The 16,220-nt window shown below is 46.8% G+C and overlaps 2 protein-coding genes and 3 long non-coding RNA genes across 5 annotated transcripts; 4 read left to right on the top strand and 1 right to left on the bottom strand.

The window, feature by feature from the left end:
• The first annotated feature begins 133 nt into the window (after window positions 1–133).
• Window positions 134–4,955, top strand: LOC104583562. The gene is made up of 3 exons (XR_731395.3): window positions 134–392; window positions 4,473–4,553; window positions 4,735–4,955. It is a non-coding gene; the product is annotated as an uncharacterized LOC104583562 (long non-coding RNA).
• A 3,282-nt stretch (window positions 4,956–8,237) lies between these two features.
• Window positions 8,238–8,755, bottom strand: LOC112271967. Its single transcript, XR_002965563.1, has 2 exons — window positions 8,626–8,755; window positions 8,238–8,503 (listed from the first exon to the last, which is right to left on the bottom strand). It is a non-coding gene; the product is annotated as an uncharacterized LOC112271967 (long non-coding RNA).
• A 1,147-nt stretch (window positions 8,756–9,902) lies between these two features.
• On the top strand, window positions 9,903–11,230 carry LOC112268567. Its single transcript, XM_024462282.1, has 2 exons — window positions 9,903–10,664; window positions 11,095–11,230. The coding sequence occupies exon 1, from the start codon at window positions 9,934–9,936 to the stop codon at window positions 10,399–10,401; it is 468 nt and encodes a 155-aa protein (XP_024318050.1). The 5' UTR covers window positions 9,903–9,933; the 3' UTR covers window positions 10,402–10,664; window positions 11,095–11,230.
• Window positions 11,231–11,299: 69 nt separating this feature from the next.
• On the top strand, window positions 11,300–12,762 carry LOC112271966. The gene is made up of 2 exons (XM_024462280.1): window positions 11,300–11,526; window positions 12,142–12,762. The coding sequence occupies exons 1-2, from the start codon at window positions 11,438–11,440 to the stop codon at window positions 12,662–12,664; spliced, it is 612 nt and encodes a 203-aa protein (XP_024318048.1). The 5' UTR covers window positions 11,300–11,437; the 3' UTR covers window positions 12,665–12,762.
• Window positions 12,763–15,275: 2,513 nt separating this feature from the next.
• LOC106866511 lies at window positions 15,276–16,176 on the top strand. The gene is made up of 2 exons (XR_001406883.2): window positions 15,276–15,716; window positions 15,787–16,176. It is a non-coding gene; the product is annotated as an uncharacterized LOC106866511 (long non-coding RNA).
• The last annotated feature ends 44 nt before the right edge of the window (window positions 16,177–16,220 follow it).

Below are 16,220 nucleotides of genomic sequence, written 5' to 3'. Positions count from 1 at the left end.
CATCTGAAGTTATGGATGGGCCTATTATTTAGACGCACAAGGCCAGCCTGTTACTCTGATGGGCTATCTGGGCCTCATCTGGGCTGACTGCAAGTAGCCTCCGCTGCTTCTTCTTCGTGGTCCTTCCCATCGATCTCCGTCAGCATCGAGGCCTTCCCTTTCGCAGTATCCCACGCAACGCCGGCCGGCCGGCCGGCCAGAATCCTCCAGTCCTTCTCCTCCCCTCTTTCCCTTCCTACAAGCGAATCCAGAACCTATTGCCGGCGAGATACCCACGGAGTCATGGACCGGCGACAGGAGACGAGGAAGAGCGAGGCCAATCGGTCACGGGCGCATCGGCGGCCGGCATTCTCTCGGCCGCGGGAGTCGCCGCCGTCGGCCACTACTCTGGGGTAAGAACGTAGGTTAATTACTTTTTTGAACTACAGGCCACGGATTTAGGGAACGAAGAAACTATCTTTTAATTTTCTTGTTAGGTGTGGAGACACAATGCTGATATTCATCTGAGATGGTATAACCTCCCCATTTCTATTTTGTGAGTACCAAATCAACAGGAATAACAATGTGTTGGAGTCGATAGAGTGCTGCAAACAACATATTATTGTCATAGTTACTCCGTAGCGAATCTGTGTGTATATCAGTTACGGTTTTATTCATAGCAATATAACATCACCTCTGGTAAAACGCAAAATCACAAGACACGCCAGCTGCACATTACACTCTTCTTATTCTTAGGTGCGATGGTTAGCACGGGTATGTCACTCCCACCCATACCAAGTCTGGAACTTGCATTTGGGTGGGCTGGTTCCACCACAAGGAACTAACCACCTGAGTTAGGTTCAGTTCGCAGGTGGGACAGTTATTGTTTATGGCAACGTGACTATGAAATTGTACCTAAATCTAGTTTGCCGTAGTGATAACTGAGAGGCCATCTCTTTATTTTTCAATAAACATGGTAAAACTTTAGAAAGTTTGAATTAGGACAAAGCTAGAACGTCTTATAAAAACTAACGGGGGTAGCATTCATCATGTGTTAAGAATACTACTGTCGCGTGTGCTAACGCGGACATCGGGAGTGCGGACACCCCATTTTTTGTTTAGGTAGTAGGGCGCGGGAGTAGTGATCCGAGCCTCACCGGTAAGGACTTCGACTCGGGTGATTTACCCAGGTTCGGGCCACCCGAAGGTGTATTAACCTACGTCCTACTTTATGTGTATAGATGGTAGTGGATGGCACAAGGAACTATTACAACGAGCAGCCGGAGCGGCGAGCTCAAGCCTAAACTACGGCGGCCCGAGGAGGAGGGAGAAACAGACGCTGCTCTTCTCCAGCGGTCAGAACACCAACCCTTCTCCTATCTCGAACTACCTATGCCTGGTCTATCCCTGATGCCAACCTTGTTGAGTGGAAGCCTTGGGCCTCCTTTTATAGTTAAAGGGGGCACCATAGTGGCGAACTTAGGGCACACGGCATGTGTGCTGCTACAGGGGAACATCCCCGCTACAAGACGAAGATGAAGCTGTCCGTCTGCTCTATGGTTTCTACCCAAAGTGATCTATACCCGGTCCAGGGCGCTGAGAAGCTTTCGGCCTTGCCTTGGCCAAAACGGTGATATCCTGGCGCGGCATGGAAGCTGGCCGGTCAAAAGGTAAAGGGAGTCCTGTTGTGTCCTTCCTGCCATCCTCGCCGGCGATCGTCACCCCGCAGTCGTGCAGTCCCGAGGACGCCCTTTGAACGGGCAGATTCGTACCAGCCTAGGCTCGTGGGCGCCAAAGTAACGTCCAGGACTGGCTGAGGTAAGCAGTGACGCATTCTCTCCCCGGGTGCCAGCCCAGGCACCCCCGCGGAGCCTTTCGGTCCTAGGCCCGAGGTAGGAGAGAACGGTCACAAGTTTCCCGGGAAGGCGGTCCCCGGGAAACCCTGTCCCCGGGGAGCCTAACACTGACATGGTGGGGTCGCGTCCCGTGCTCCTAGGATCCAAGATACCGCCGTATCCTCGGAGCCGACAGTAGCCCCCGGCATTGATCCGGCAGGATGCAAGTGCTGACGTAGAGCCTCTTGCCGGGCGATGCCCACCAAGGACTGAGGGGCGCAGGCCCACTGCCATGATCGCCTGGCTACGCGCGTGGTCGCTTGCTTGTCGTAGTGGAGATGACCTGCCACGACTGGACGTGGCTTTGACTGCTCTGCGTGGCGGTTTCGATTCCCGTGCTCCGTGGGAAGAGCCACTACGGTCGTGGGTGGAGTTATTACGGAGCGATCGTGGTTGGTAGGGGGGAGATCAATGCGGCGCCCGTTGGAGAGGGCACCTCATTAATGAGGTAGGTGAAGGGCAAGGGGCAGCCTTCGGGTATAAAGGAGGGACTCTGCCCTTTCTTCCTCCACACACCCTTCTTCCCTGCGCTTCATGGCTCCTTCCTCTGCTCCCCCTCTATTTACCACGAGATGTAGATGCCTCCCCTTAGATGAAGAGAACTTGCCCGTGCGATCTCTCTAGGTGAATGACCTCCACGGCGCTCCAAGCAGGATGAAGGCTGGGTTGGTGTCCCCAGAAGGTGGAAGTAGATGGCGCCATGGTGATGTAGACAAAGACAAAGGACCCACCGTCGGCGTGGTGAAGTTCCCCGTGCAACCGAGAGCGGACGCACGGGACCCCCAACCACCAGATCCGCCGCCCAATGCCGGCTGCCCCTGCTTCGGGCTCGCCAGGCGCCAACGGGCCAATTTGGGGCTAGAGGAAGAAGGAGAAGAAGAACTTCGGGCCCCTCGGAGATGTTGCTGCGGAAGCAAGACGGAGTTCCTGGGTAGGAACAGGGGTCTCCTCCCTATGCTCCTACCCCCTTGGGGCTTCTCAACTTCCCCGCAAGGAATAGGCGAGGCGCCCGTAGGCCACCTGCAAGGTGGTTTTCCCTCGGTGCACCCGTGGCCCTCTTTACGAGGTTGCTCTGCCTCCGACTCGAAGGAACGCTGCGAGAATCGTGCGTCCGGTGCTAACAGCCGCGGGGGCTGTCGTGCACCGCATGCCCATTCTTGCACGGGTAAACTTCAGGCTCGAATGGCATGAAGAAGATGTCGCTCGAAGAAGATGCTTCCCGGGAACCGACCCCCTGCCGGAGCCCGGGGTGGCGGAGGCGCCGCTCTGCCATGCGTTCCATGGACGCGTTCATTTGGCACCATTCTCTTCATCATTTCCTTGCTTAGTCTTCTTAGCGCCCTTCGCGGTAATAGGAAAGCATGTATTCCCATCTTTGGTAATGAGAATGGCCCCCTTGTACCTGTCCAATCAAACACTGCACAGCCGTTACCAAAGGCTGATTAAGCTTAACAGTCATATTTCATTCGTACTATGCATCAAGCTACTTTATTCTTGGGTGCATAGATCTGTTCGTCTAGAATGAGACACAGTGACGTGGCTAACCATCCAACTCTCCGGGTCGTGATGGCGTGGTTATCCCCTAGCCTAGACTGATCGGTTATCCGGGTTACACTTTAGGCGGTGCCTAGCACTCTCGCCATGTGGTTGCCCAGCCCAGGCATCCCCGCGGAGCCTTTCGGTCCCGAGCCCGAGGGAGGAGAGAACGGTCGCAAGTTTCCCGAAAAGGCAATCCCGGGAAGGCGGTCCCCGGGGAGCCTAACACTGACATGGTGGGGCCGCGTCCCGCGCTCTTAGGATCCGGGATACCCTGTATCCCCGGAGCCGACAATTACAGTGCTAGTAACAATGGTAACAAACATCGACAATGAAGTGCGAAGGCTAAAGGATGCCCTCGGGTCTTAGGTATGCCAATTTTCCTCTACAAGGTTGATGCCGGTGACTGCTGAAGTCTTCATCAGGCAGAAGGATGGTCACCGACGGTATGGAGGATGTCGCTTGCAAAGTCTCTCTATGATTACTTTGTTGGAGCCTGAAGAATGTTCCATATGCTATCTTTCTCTGTTGAATTTGCCTTTCATCTCGAACTGATATCTGTAGTGGCCTGGCAATTCTCTGATATGAAATTGAGTGACCTGCCCTTTTGTGGAAAGAAGAAAACGAAAAAAAAGGTAGACGGGATATATGCTAATTTTTGCCATTGTTTGATGCCATTGCCTGAGGAACTGTGAACTAGTTTGCTGTAAACAGCTCATTATCTTCCCTAAAACCTCCATAATGTAGTTGTCAGACTGGTAACTTCTGAATGCTATTTGATGTGCTCCAGGTCTTAAAATCATTTTCTTCTTTTGAAAAAGGGCTCTTCAATATTGCACTCCTGGTTAACATGGTCCCTTGAGTGATCTCAGTTCTGTTATTCTGTACTGTGTATTTTCTCTACAATATTATCACTGTTGCATTTCTCGACACTTCGGTATTTCAGTGCAACCATTTACTGACATACTAGTATGAGAAGTCTTTTCAGTTTAGTTACTAGAATTCTACTCCTTATAAAAAATTGTACGAAACTACTAACACAAGCAAACAATTCTGGTACAGCCCGTCTTCCCAGCGCATGTGAGTTTGGATGGGCATCCAAGTTAGCATTGGAAGCTGGCAACTTGTTTCGGCCCTCACTCGGTAATCATCCACTACCTCCATTTGACACAACATGTAGGTAGTGAACTAACGCTTCACAGAATTCTACTCCTTCAAAAAAAAAAAAAGTCCATTTTCAGGACTTTACTATTACGCTTAATCTAGTTAGCCAGATCCATGATAAAAAGAGCCACATTAATTGCTTAAGCTGGTATCATTACAGGTTCCGATCAGAGCATATATCCAGCTGTTCCACGTTGGATGGCCTTACCACTTATGCACACCCAGGTTAGCATTGCAAGTTGGCAACTTGTTTCGGTCCTCACTCGGTAACCATCTAGTACCTTGGATCCAAAATAAGTATTTGTACTAAATCAGCCACATTTATTTTGGATAAGAGGAAGTAGTATTATGCTTAATCTAGTTATCAGCCAGGTTGTATTAGCGTCACAGGTCCAACTCCATACAATGGTGTCATGTTCAGACATTTATGCGCATCCGGCATAGCTCATAAGCAGAGAGCCCTCTCCATCTAAAAAGACCAGCTCAATGGAAGGATGGCTACTCTCCCTCGATCACTGGCTACGCCTAGTACCGTAACATCCCATCCCCCTAGGAAGCCCCAAGGCTCCACACAGTCGTGTCTTTTTTTTCGAAAAGGGGAAGCGATCCCCGACCTCTGCATCAATTCATGCACACAACCATTTTTATTGCAAAGTGATCAAAAGTCATACAATTCACTGATCAGCGATAGTCGATACAAAGATAAGCCAATGAAATAGCTCTAACAAGACGAAATTATGCATCTAGGCATCTAGTACACCGTCAGCCAGCCTAACTGAAGATATCCCGAGCGACCATCTCCAGTCGGTTGCAACCAGTATCCAAAGGCTCCCGCAGACGCGTTGGGAGCAGGAAAGCCCACAGTCGGATCCAATGGGTAGTTCTGAAAACAACCTACAAAAAATGTGGAACTTTGGTTCTATTAAAAACAACATCATTTTTGCAGTTCCAAATAGCCCAAAAGAAAGCCGAAATTCCCATTCGAATACGGGCCTTAGTTTTGTTGTCTAACCCATTAAACCAGTTGCCAAATAAATTAGTAATCGAAGTCGGTGATGGCAGATTAAAAGAAATATAAATTCTGCGCCACACAATGCGAGCTAAAGGACACGAAATAAAGAGGTGATGTATAGTTTCATCAAAGTCACAAAAGCAACACTTTAAACTCCCCTTCCAGTTCTGTTTAGCAAGATTCTCTTTAGTTAAAAGAACTTTGCAGTCGAGAAACCACATAAATATCTTTACTTTTTAAGAAAATTTTAACTTCCACAGGTATTTCCGATGAAAGTTGTCCTTCCATAAAGTCTGCGTATCTGTTCAGGCGTTTCTGCAAATCCGGAACAACCCATAAACAGAGAGCCCTCTCCATCTCAAAAGACCGATCCAATGGAAGGATGGCTCCTTTCCCCCTTATAAGCTGCCCGTAGCCACCTTCCACTGGTAAGGTGGGACTAAAATCACAGACAACCCCCGGTACCGTAACAGATTGAGTGATGAGACGCACATTCATTATTTATGTCGGTGAGATTTAGATCCGAGAATCCAGCTTCTCCACGCTGGGTTTGGTTTATGTGATTCCTAAATGATTTTCTTTGGACCCAAGTCCTGACTAGAAATGTCCGAATTTGTTTCTTTTCACACCCTGGCGTACAGCTTAATAAAGCATGATGTCGTCATTAGCTGACGTAACATATTTGACACAACATGTAGGCAGTGGACTAATGCTTCACATGGAACTAGGTGGTGTTAGCGCTGAGATATGATCTACTCCTCTAATCCTAAATTCTTGACTCAAATTTGTCCAAATATGAATGCATCTATTCTTAAAATGCGTCTAGATATATATACATGTAATATTTCGACAACAATTTAGGATCGGAGGGGAGTAGATATAGTTGACATGACGCATCCTTCCAATTATATTATTTGAGGTTTTTTATGGTACCTTTTGATACTAGAGGAAGAAATGAGTAGTAGACCGTTAATTAGCAGGTACCTGGCTTTTTTTTCCCTTGGGAAAACTATAACTTGAACGGGCTAGGCGATAATCCTGTCTCGGTGACTAAAAAATACGCATTTGGCTCCGTCAGGGGAAGTTGACTGAAAGTTGACGTTTTAAATCGTGAGTCGTGCGAGAAATCAGATATCATGGCAAGGTTTGTCTCGCCGAGTTGGTCGGAAGCGACTATATGGTTGATCGGATGAGCCGACAAAATTGACCGAAATTTGACTTTTTAAATTGGGAGAACAAATGAAATTCTCATAGAGTTCCATCCTGTTCGTATTGCATATCCACCGATCCGGTAAGCTTTTATGTATACATGGCCACGTGTATGTATTAATATGGCAAAATTGTATACATGGCAATGCTACGAAGGTATAAATTAAAGGAAGCCGCGGTTTGGTTATATCACTGATTGATACTTTCTGGACAATTTTGTCCTTCCACGTTTTGATACTCCATTTTGACACTCCTCATTTGACCACCAGCATAAATCAATACAGACCTTCAGATCCAATACCAAATGGATGGCTCACAACGGTTTAAAGGTACCGTAAAAGACCTCTATTATTTTGCAAGGACCTCCACTAGCTTGTTGTGTTAAAGTACTTTCAGTCACATGGTGGTTCTAATGCCTCGAACCAATAATTTGTAAGGATCTCCATTTGTTGAGAATGATGATGTCATTCTCCGTATGTGCATATATTGATCAAACAGGATAACTTTCCAAATGTTGTTACAAAGTATTAAACAAGTCACTCGCAAAAAAAGAAAGAAAGTAGTACACAAGTCTAACTACTAACTCTATGCTTACAATATTATGGAGATAAGACTTGGTGAAGAGGTTTGGTGTACTGCACCATAACCAAGATGTTTTCATTGTTATGCTAACCACAATTATCTTTAACAACGCTGATCGAGAGGCTGAACAAAGAAATGGACTTCGAAAGGTCAGATGCATGCGTGCTTTAAAATCAAATGTCAACTTGGCAAATGCATTGCATTCGTTAGTACTGGCCTACTGGGAGTTGGGCTTCACACCACGAGTGGAGAAGCTAGCATGTCGTCATTTGCCAAGCTGGTGTGGCTGGCAGCAAATTCAGGTCAACCGGTGGTTGGTGACAGTTTATATGAATTCGTTTACGCTGGGAACCGGTGGTTGATCCGCTGCAAAAATAATTCCATAGGAGACCTCAAAACCTTGCGAGGATCTGATTCTAGTTAAGGTGATGTATCCATTGTAGTACTAGGTTATTTCCATATATTGGGCTCGCCTTGAGATGCACGCGTATGAAAAAAAATGAAGCTTCCAGGGCCGCATGCCTAAAATATTGACAGCTTGTATGATGTGCTAATTAGCATATATATCGCGAGATTGATCAAGGTCAGCTGCTTAACGTGGTGCCTTGCGTTTGTTTAGGACGTTCGTAGGGGGTGTACTAGTTAAGTAACCAGAAGGATACCCCGCGCGTTGCGGCGGGAATTTATAAAATCAAGTCACTGACTATATGAAAAGTTGCACATGTATCATGTGACACAGTATCAAAGCACATAAAAATATTATATCATATTTGTGTATGATGTGTTTTTTAATTTTTATTGCTTCAAAGTGCCCTGCAACAAAGTGAATGAATATGGATCGATGGGAAACAATGGAGAAGTAGTGGGACATTTTGAGTTGTATCAATACCAATTTGATATTTTTCAAGTGAAAATGTCACCTGATATATATACATAACCATACAGAACAAATCCACGTGTTGTCCAATGACAAACTGCATCTCCTTTTCTCTCAATTGTTGAAGATGATGAAAGAGTAACGAAACCATGTCATCCATATATAGTTTGAAGAAAATGTATAAGGCACCAGATTAGTAGAGGGTAATCCATAAATGGCCAGCATCCATTGAGACAACAATCAATGTACCTGTGTAACATTATAGAGATTACAGATATCAATCAGAGCAATCTCGGAAGGATAAGATTTGAAGGCAAACTAATATAGGAAGAAGAAGAGATTTAAGCACCGGGGATCAGATCTGCATGTACCTGTTGTGGCAAATGGATTGGAAACGTTTGATTTGAGGCTGTGAGCGGAAAAGGCAACATCATTTTCAATCGTACAATGCTGAGACAACAGCGAAGAGAGTTCTTGGCTAGAGACTTGCACATATATCCCTGACAATTAGCTATACCATATCACAGTCTTATTGTTCAAATAATATAAGTTGGATGCCAGAACTGCTCCTTCATTTCTTACAAAAAGCAACCCAATAAACATATCAATTAGATAAAAATTACAAAAATTAGATAGGGGCAGCACAAATACCATGCTTCCGTGCAAAAGTGCATACCAAGAGCAGGGGGAACTTGAGTCTTCTATGTCGAGATCAAATCTGCCTGAGGTCAAGGGATGGAGTGCGTGGTGATCGGCGCTGAGTCGGAACATGGCAGAGGAGAGCGATTGAGAGGGATTCCTTGCCGTTGCCGGTGGCCATCTGGACCCAATCTGTAGCCGCAGTGTAGTCGAGTGGAATTGTTAGATGCACGGGAAGAATAAGCGAATGCATGTTTGTGGCAGCTGGAGGTCATGGGGGTGGTCACGGATAAAAATCAATCGAAGGGATTGACTTCTTGTATCCCTTCTAGAGTACTTCAGTCGGTAGCGTACTGGCTCGGTGAGAATAGGAAAAGAGGAAACGTCCATGAAAACTTATGAGTGTTCAAGCTTCAGTTACTGCATGATAGAAACTTAAAAAGGCACAGCATGGACCGGTGAGAAGGCAGCCTAATTAGATGTAGTGGGCATTAAACTTTGCTCAGATGAACGGGTTGCATGTGAAGAGAAATTAGCGGGGGTTATCTGTTGCTGCATGTGTAAACTAATGACCATAGATTTAACATCCGATGGATACACACAATTGGGTTGACGTGGAAGCACCATGTTTGAGTTTGCAAATAATAAATGCATTTAGTGGGTATGAACTTCATAGAGATTATAAATTTGCAGGCCAGGCTAGTGTTAGCTAAGCTAGCTAGATTCGTTGACTCATTCAGATATCCGAGGAATACGCGCTGCTCCACGTTCGATGCACAAGGTGCATGCACGAGCTCTCCATCAGCCAGAGCTAAGTTTGAGTTAGTCAAGAGTCTGGGGCTATATATATTATATATGTTCACATCCATCCTTAATAGGCCTGCATCGATCCATGATCTCTCGATCGTCAGTTGATGCACCGGCCGGCCATTCCCTAGCTAGCTACTGTAGCAACTATACACACACACCACAAGGCCGGACAAAACACACAATTAAATAGAGGCCGGCCGGCCGGGAGAGAGCGCGAGCAGACAAAAGCAATGGCGGACTTCGCGCTTGGGCTGACCAAGAAGGCTGTGGAGGGGACTCTGAGCAGAGTCCAGTCGGCGATCGATGAAGAGAACAAGCTGAAGGCGGTGGCCCAGCAAGACCTGGTGTACATCACCGGCGAGTTCCAGATGATGCAAGCCTTCCTGCAGGCGGCCAGCAAAGAGCGTACAAGCAATCAAGTGGTCATGACCTGGGTGCGGCAGCTCCGTGACCTGGCCTTCGACGTGGAAGACTGCGTCGAGTTTGTTATCCACCTGGACAACAACTCAGCCTTTTCCTGGGTGTGGCGCCTGGTGCCATCCTGCATGGCACCTCCTGGCACCGGTGACCTGGACAAGGCGGTCGCTGACCTCAGCAAGCTCAAGGCCAGGGTTGAGGAGGTGAGCCAGAGGAACACCCGCTACAACCTCATCAGCGACTCCGGCTCCACACCCACCGCACCAGATCAAGAAGATTAAGTCACAAGGGAAACCATCTCATACGGGATGAGTTAAGTCAGCTATTAACCAAGCACAAGTATCTCATCATCATAGAAGATTTATCCACTGCAGAGGAGTGGGAGTTCATCAAAGGGAAGCTGCCGGATCTTAATAATGGCAGCCGCGTCATTATATCGACGCAGCAGTTAGGGGTTGCACTTTCCTGCACGGGAGAGCCATACCTGGCATCGGAGCTCAGACAATTCTCTGACGGTCAATATCTTTTTGCATTTTTCAAGCAGGTAATCCCTTTTTTCTTTTTCTTTTTTTCCGAGAACAAGCAGGTAATCCCTTAACTTGGGCCCGGACCAACATTGCCTATTTGCCAAAAATTGACATTATTAATTATGCTACTCATGGGTGCATGTTTGGTACAGTAATTTATTCTTAATTTGCTCTATACTATATTTTCGAGTTCTTGACGATTTGACGATGTTGCTAATGGAAACATAAATATAACAGTCCGCCACATGAATTTTACTCATTTCGAGTGTCGGTATTTTGTACCAGTATGCATGGATGAGTAGCTTTGTTATATATACAAGTCTTTTAATTTTTAATATTCATAATAAGCTAGGATACGTTTTGTTGCTGTACTGTATTTCCCCCAGCTCCTAATTAATTTTCCTACGCGCTAATATAGTATGTTTATTTTGTCTTAATTATCCGCAGGCCAATTTTCACGTAGCGGAACTTTTTAGGCAACTTGGAGAGCGTCGCGTGATATCTTTGTGGGGCGACAAAGGTGGTGACACAGAAAATCTTCTGAGAGACCTACATCAGTCCATACTGGATAAAACTGAGGGATTCACGGGAGTAGAATTTACAGAAGTGGTCTGGCTGGATTATGAAGACCCCGAGTTTGATAAAGAAAAAATCGCCTTTTCCCGTGAAGACCCAGCCTTCCTTGTCGTGATCAACGGTCTGCAGTCCAAAGAGGATTGGGATGAGATAAAGGCTACGGTCGTGCCTGAGGGTACCAAGAGTTGTACCATCATCATTGCAAAGGAAGAAGATGTGGCCGATTATTGCAAAGATGAAAGGCCGAGAGAGATCGACCAAGTACAGAGGGAAGCCAACGCAGCCGTTCGCCCATTCACAAAGGTACTTTGCTCCGTCAAATATTAAGTGCTCGAATGTCACGTGTATTTTTCAGTATAGATAACTGCATATTTAGATAAATTTGAATCATTTAATTTGGGCGGAGTAAGTATTATATTTCTCTCTTTCTGGACTAGCATATATGTAACAATAGTTTGTGTTAAGTTCCATAAATTACATGTACAATATCTTGGGTGATAATGTGCATGAAAGGTGTTAATTCTTCAAAATAAGAATTCGATCGATGTTAATTGCTGCTAATTTGGATAAGAATGGGCCTAAAAGTACTTTTTTTTCAGACCATGTTTATGCCTACAATACAATTTGGAAGAGTCGAATATGCAATAATTATAGGGTGTGGCTACATCTCAGTTGCCTGATTTTTAAGAAAAAAAAGTTGAAGTATCTTGGGTTATTATTTACAAGTCATTTCACAATTCTTCTTACATCGTTCGTTCTGAATCTTAAAAACACAAACCATATCCAATGGCTGAGAAATCAATTAACTTATATCGTACTAAAAATCAGGAAGCTTGGATATAGCAAAACCGATCATTATATCTACATGCATGGTACTGCTCTGCTGCACTATCTTCAAATTTTGTCTCTCGCGTGCAGGGTTGGTGGTCACTACTATGGCTATTCATTTCGTCATTGGCTTAGTCAAGGCTACCGCCGTTTCGGCGGCCATGGTTATCGACCGGAGGATTCTCACTGTTTCCTCTCCAACAGAATTGAAGAGGCATTCAGCGTGCCATTCATAGAGAGTCAATACGGCGTGCGTCAGGAAATTCATTACTGTCACGTACGTGAATTGGGTGTGAACGCGGTGTGGGAGACCGTTGGTGTTGGGAAATCAGCTCTCGTGAGATGCTCCTACTATGCAAACATGGCCATCTCATTGAATATCACACAACAGACTAACCTTAGCAGATTTGGTGATCTGTACCTTCAGGAATCAATATGTGGGGGCATGTTTGACATGTTCGGGTGGGTCCATGTGCCTGATCCGTTCGACCTGGCGGAGTTCTCTCGGCGTTTACTTCTTGATTTCCATTCACTTGATCCTCATGAAATGGAAGCAAGAGCAGTTGGTATCGTTCAAGGCCAGGACCCAATTCATGTTGGAATTTTGGGTTAGGCCCAAGGCCCAATCTGAAATTAATTCCTAAAAAATCTCAAAAGTCCATTCATGTAGTGGGATGAGGAAGTGGGAATAGTCCCACATTGCTAGTTTAGAGGGAGTTGGATCAATATATAAGGTATGTTGTTTCTCACTTTTTGAGCAAGTGAGCAAGGGAAATCCCTACGCGCACTCCTCCTCCTCCTCCTCGCGCCGCGTGGATCGAGTTCGAGAGTTCAAGACGGGTCGTGCCCGAACCGAAGTCCGCCTGCGTGCCTATATAATAAGACTACCTCGGCCTCCGGAAAAACCACGCCACAACCCTAGCCGTCACGCCCACGATCCAATCTCGTTGTTCGCTGCCAACCGCTGCTCCATCCCGTCGACTGCGTGCACAGATCGCCGGGAGAGCAGGCCTCCGGAACCCCGACCTTCGAGATCCTGCCCGGGAGACGGTCGATAAGATTTTTGGGGAGCGTTCTCACGCGACTGCTCGCTTCTTCACGTCTCTATTTCGTCGGCATCTTCATCACCAATGGCTGACGACCTCGGAGATCCCGCGGCTCAGGCTGCCGTTTTAGCTCAGCAGCAGCAGGCTGCACAACTCCAAGCCCAGGCAACTGCTGCTGCACAGGCGCAAGCGCAAGCACTGGCCGCTGCTCAGGAGGTAGTCAAGGCTGCAGCTGCTGCCGGCGTGAACATCGACGCCACTGGACTCGTCACCGACCTCAACAAACAAACACAAGAAAAGAGCACAGCACCGTACGTAATCTGCTCTTTCTTGTTGATTTTCATTAGTAGTTCTATTATTCATGCCGTGAAATTAGATGAGTTTTATTGCTGTGCGTTGCTATTTAATTTGTTTAGTTTGCATGATATAATGTGCTACATGTTTTACACACTGTCTTTATGGATTAAATATTCATCGAAATTACCTAATTATTCAACGATCCAAGGGTGTTATGATATCATGCATAACAAGGATAACGCATGCCTGGTAGTTATTGATGGGCTGCGCTCAAACCAAGATTGGGATTCCATCAAAGAAGCCTTCTTGCCCGTGAAGCCTCCTGCACCATGGTTCTCTATGCTTGTCATCACAATTGATAAGAGTGTCGCGAAACATTGTGTCAATGTCGATATCAAAGACGGTGCAGACATGGAAGGTCGAACGCTCAATGTCAGAGCTCTAGAAGATAAGCCGGCCTTCGATCTCTTTCAAAAGGTACGCTGTCTGTGTCTAATGACTCGAATACTTAATTTCCCTGTTCTTCACTGTAGCTTATAGTATCTGTATGCGTATCAGTACGTCTCGTGTATATATGCATGCCTATTTATTGATAGTTTGATACTACTAGTACTCCCTAATCATAATTAAGAGTACATAGACAAAAGCCCAGAAATACCTCCTTTTACTCGAACAACAAGCAATGCATGTGCACTCTTTCTTCCCAACGAGGATACCTCGACACAATATCTTTGCTTACATGGCATAGTAATTAACGAAAAAATAGAGTGACGTTGTCTCTTACCGGAGATACCATACTGGCACGTGAAACAACCAACCCCTAAATTAATTAATGCAACCCTTTTTAGAGATAGCAACTAAGATACGCATTGTGGAGTTGGTCTCTTAGGCCACTCCCAATGCATCGTCTCGTAGGCTACTCATAGTGGGACACTACTACAAAACGGTGCATATGTGACGAGACATCAGTGACGGGCATTTCGTGCCCGTCACTGATGACCCACGTCAGTGACGGTCGTGCCCACGCCCGTTACTAATGACCCACATCAGTGACGGGCCCGGGAGACCCGTCACTAATGGTTCAATGCGAAAAATAACAAAATTCAGAAAAGCACACATCAGTGGCGGGTTCAATATCTAGGCCCGCCACTGATGAGCCCTGGAAACATTTAAAGATTGAAAAAAATCATAACTAATTCATAAAAAATCGGAAAAATGTGATTCTTTTTGTTATAGTCTTAGTTTTTCTTGATTAACATGATGGTATAATAACATCATATGTTAACATTTGAAAAATGAGTTGTGTAGTACAATTTTGTAGTTTCCCACGGTTAAGTGTATGGTTTAAGTCAAATGATCAAAGTTTTGTCCATTTCTATGTCCTAATTCATGATAATGTATCCATTTTTAAACTTATAGACAAAATTAGTTATATATTATAACTGTATGTTACTCCCTCCATTTCACAAAGAATGGCGCCCACGCTTTTCGAGGTCGAACTTTGACCAATGATTAGACCAATTGTATGTAGATTATATGTTACAAATTTTATATCGTTGGAAAGGTTTTTGAAATACGAATCCGATGATATAATTTTTGTAACACATAAGCCTCAAATCATTAGTCTAATTGTCGGTCAAAGCAAAATCTTGAAATACGTGCGTGTCATTCTTTGTGAAATGGAGGGAGTATATAACAAATTAAAAGTAATAATATGGCACTTATCAGTGACGGGCTTTGGGCTAGAGCCCACCACTGATGCTGGACCGAAACACCCAGTCCGTTCCCAATCCTAGGTTTGGAGGGCGCCGTATAAAAGCCCGCCCCAGCTCCCCTTCCTCCCGCACATCTCTCCTCCCCCGCCGCACATCTCCTCCCTGCCCCCATTCTCTCCTTCCTCCACCCCGATCTCCTCCCTCCTCCCCGCCCCCCTCGCTTCCTCCACAGCAGCGCCCGCCCCTCTCCCCCACTATCTCCCCCATCCCCATCTCTCCTGCCCCAGCCGCCTGAGCCAGCGGCATAGCGCCCCTCCTCCCTCCTCGAGCCAGCGGCCCAGCGCCCCTCCTCCCCGCCGCCCGTCGCCTTCCGGCCCGCCTCCTCCCCGCCCGAACTGCCGCCGCCGCACTTCCACGACCTCCTCGCCGGGCTCAGCCCTGCCTTCGCCTCCCTCTTCTTCGACCACGGCGCCGCTGACGGGGGGGACTGGCTCTATCTCGCCGGCGGATTAGTCGCCGCGGGCCGGGATCTGGCCGCCTCGGCCTCCACACCGGTGGATCCGGCGGCCGCGGGCCGGGATTCGGCCTCCACGCCGGTCGATCTCAGGTATGCCCCCTCCCTCTCTCTCTCAGTTCTCTATTCCCCTTATTTCTCACTCTCTCTCGATCACTCGTAGTGGCTCGCTCTCTCCTCGTCGGCACTGGATCCGGTGACCTTCTTCCACCGGCATGCGGAGGAGCATTAGCGCGGGGGGCCTGGAGCACCGGCGGCGGCGGGCGGCGGCACCGTGTCCTTGAGAAGCCGTCGATTTTTTTTTTATTTGTGGATTCGGGGCAGGCTTGGGGACGGCCTCATTTTTTTTTATTTTCTTCTAATCCATATCAGTGTCGGGCGTGTAGCTTGACCGTTACTGATGAGGTCCCTCATCAGTAATGGGCGGACACATCAGTAACAGGAAGTTAGTGACGGGCGGTCCGCCCGTTACTGATACACTTTTTTGACCGTCACTAACGAGTCTTTTTGTAGTAGTGGGAGTAACATAGATGATAACATAAGTGCCAACTAATCAATGGTGAAGTGGCACGTTATTACCCAAAACATACATGTTAC

The sequence above is a fragment of the Brachypodium distachyon genome, chromosome 3 (assembly GCF_000005505.3).
Source record: "Brachypodium distachyon strain Bd21 chromosome 3, Brachypodium_distachyon_v3.0, whole genome shotgun sequence".
NCBI classification, from domain to species: Eukaryota; Viridiplantae; Streptophyta; class Magnoliopsida; order Poales; family Poaceae; genus Brachypodium; species Brachypodium distachyon.
The sequence above is the reverse complement of the archived record's forward strand: the minus strand, read 5'-3'. Positions and strand labels throughout refer to the sequence as shown.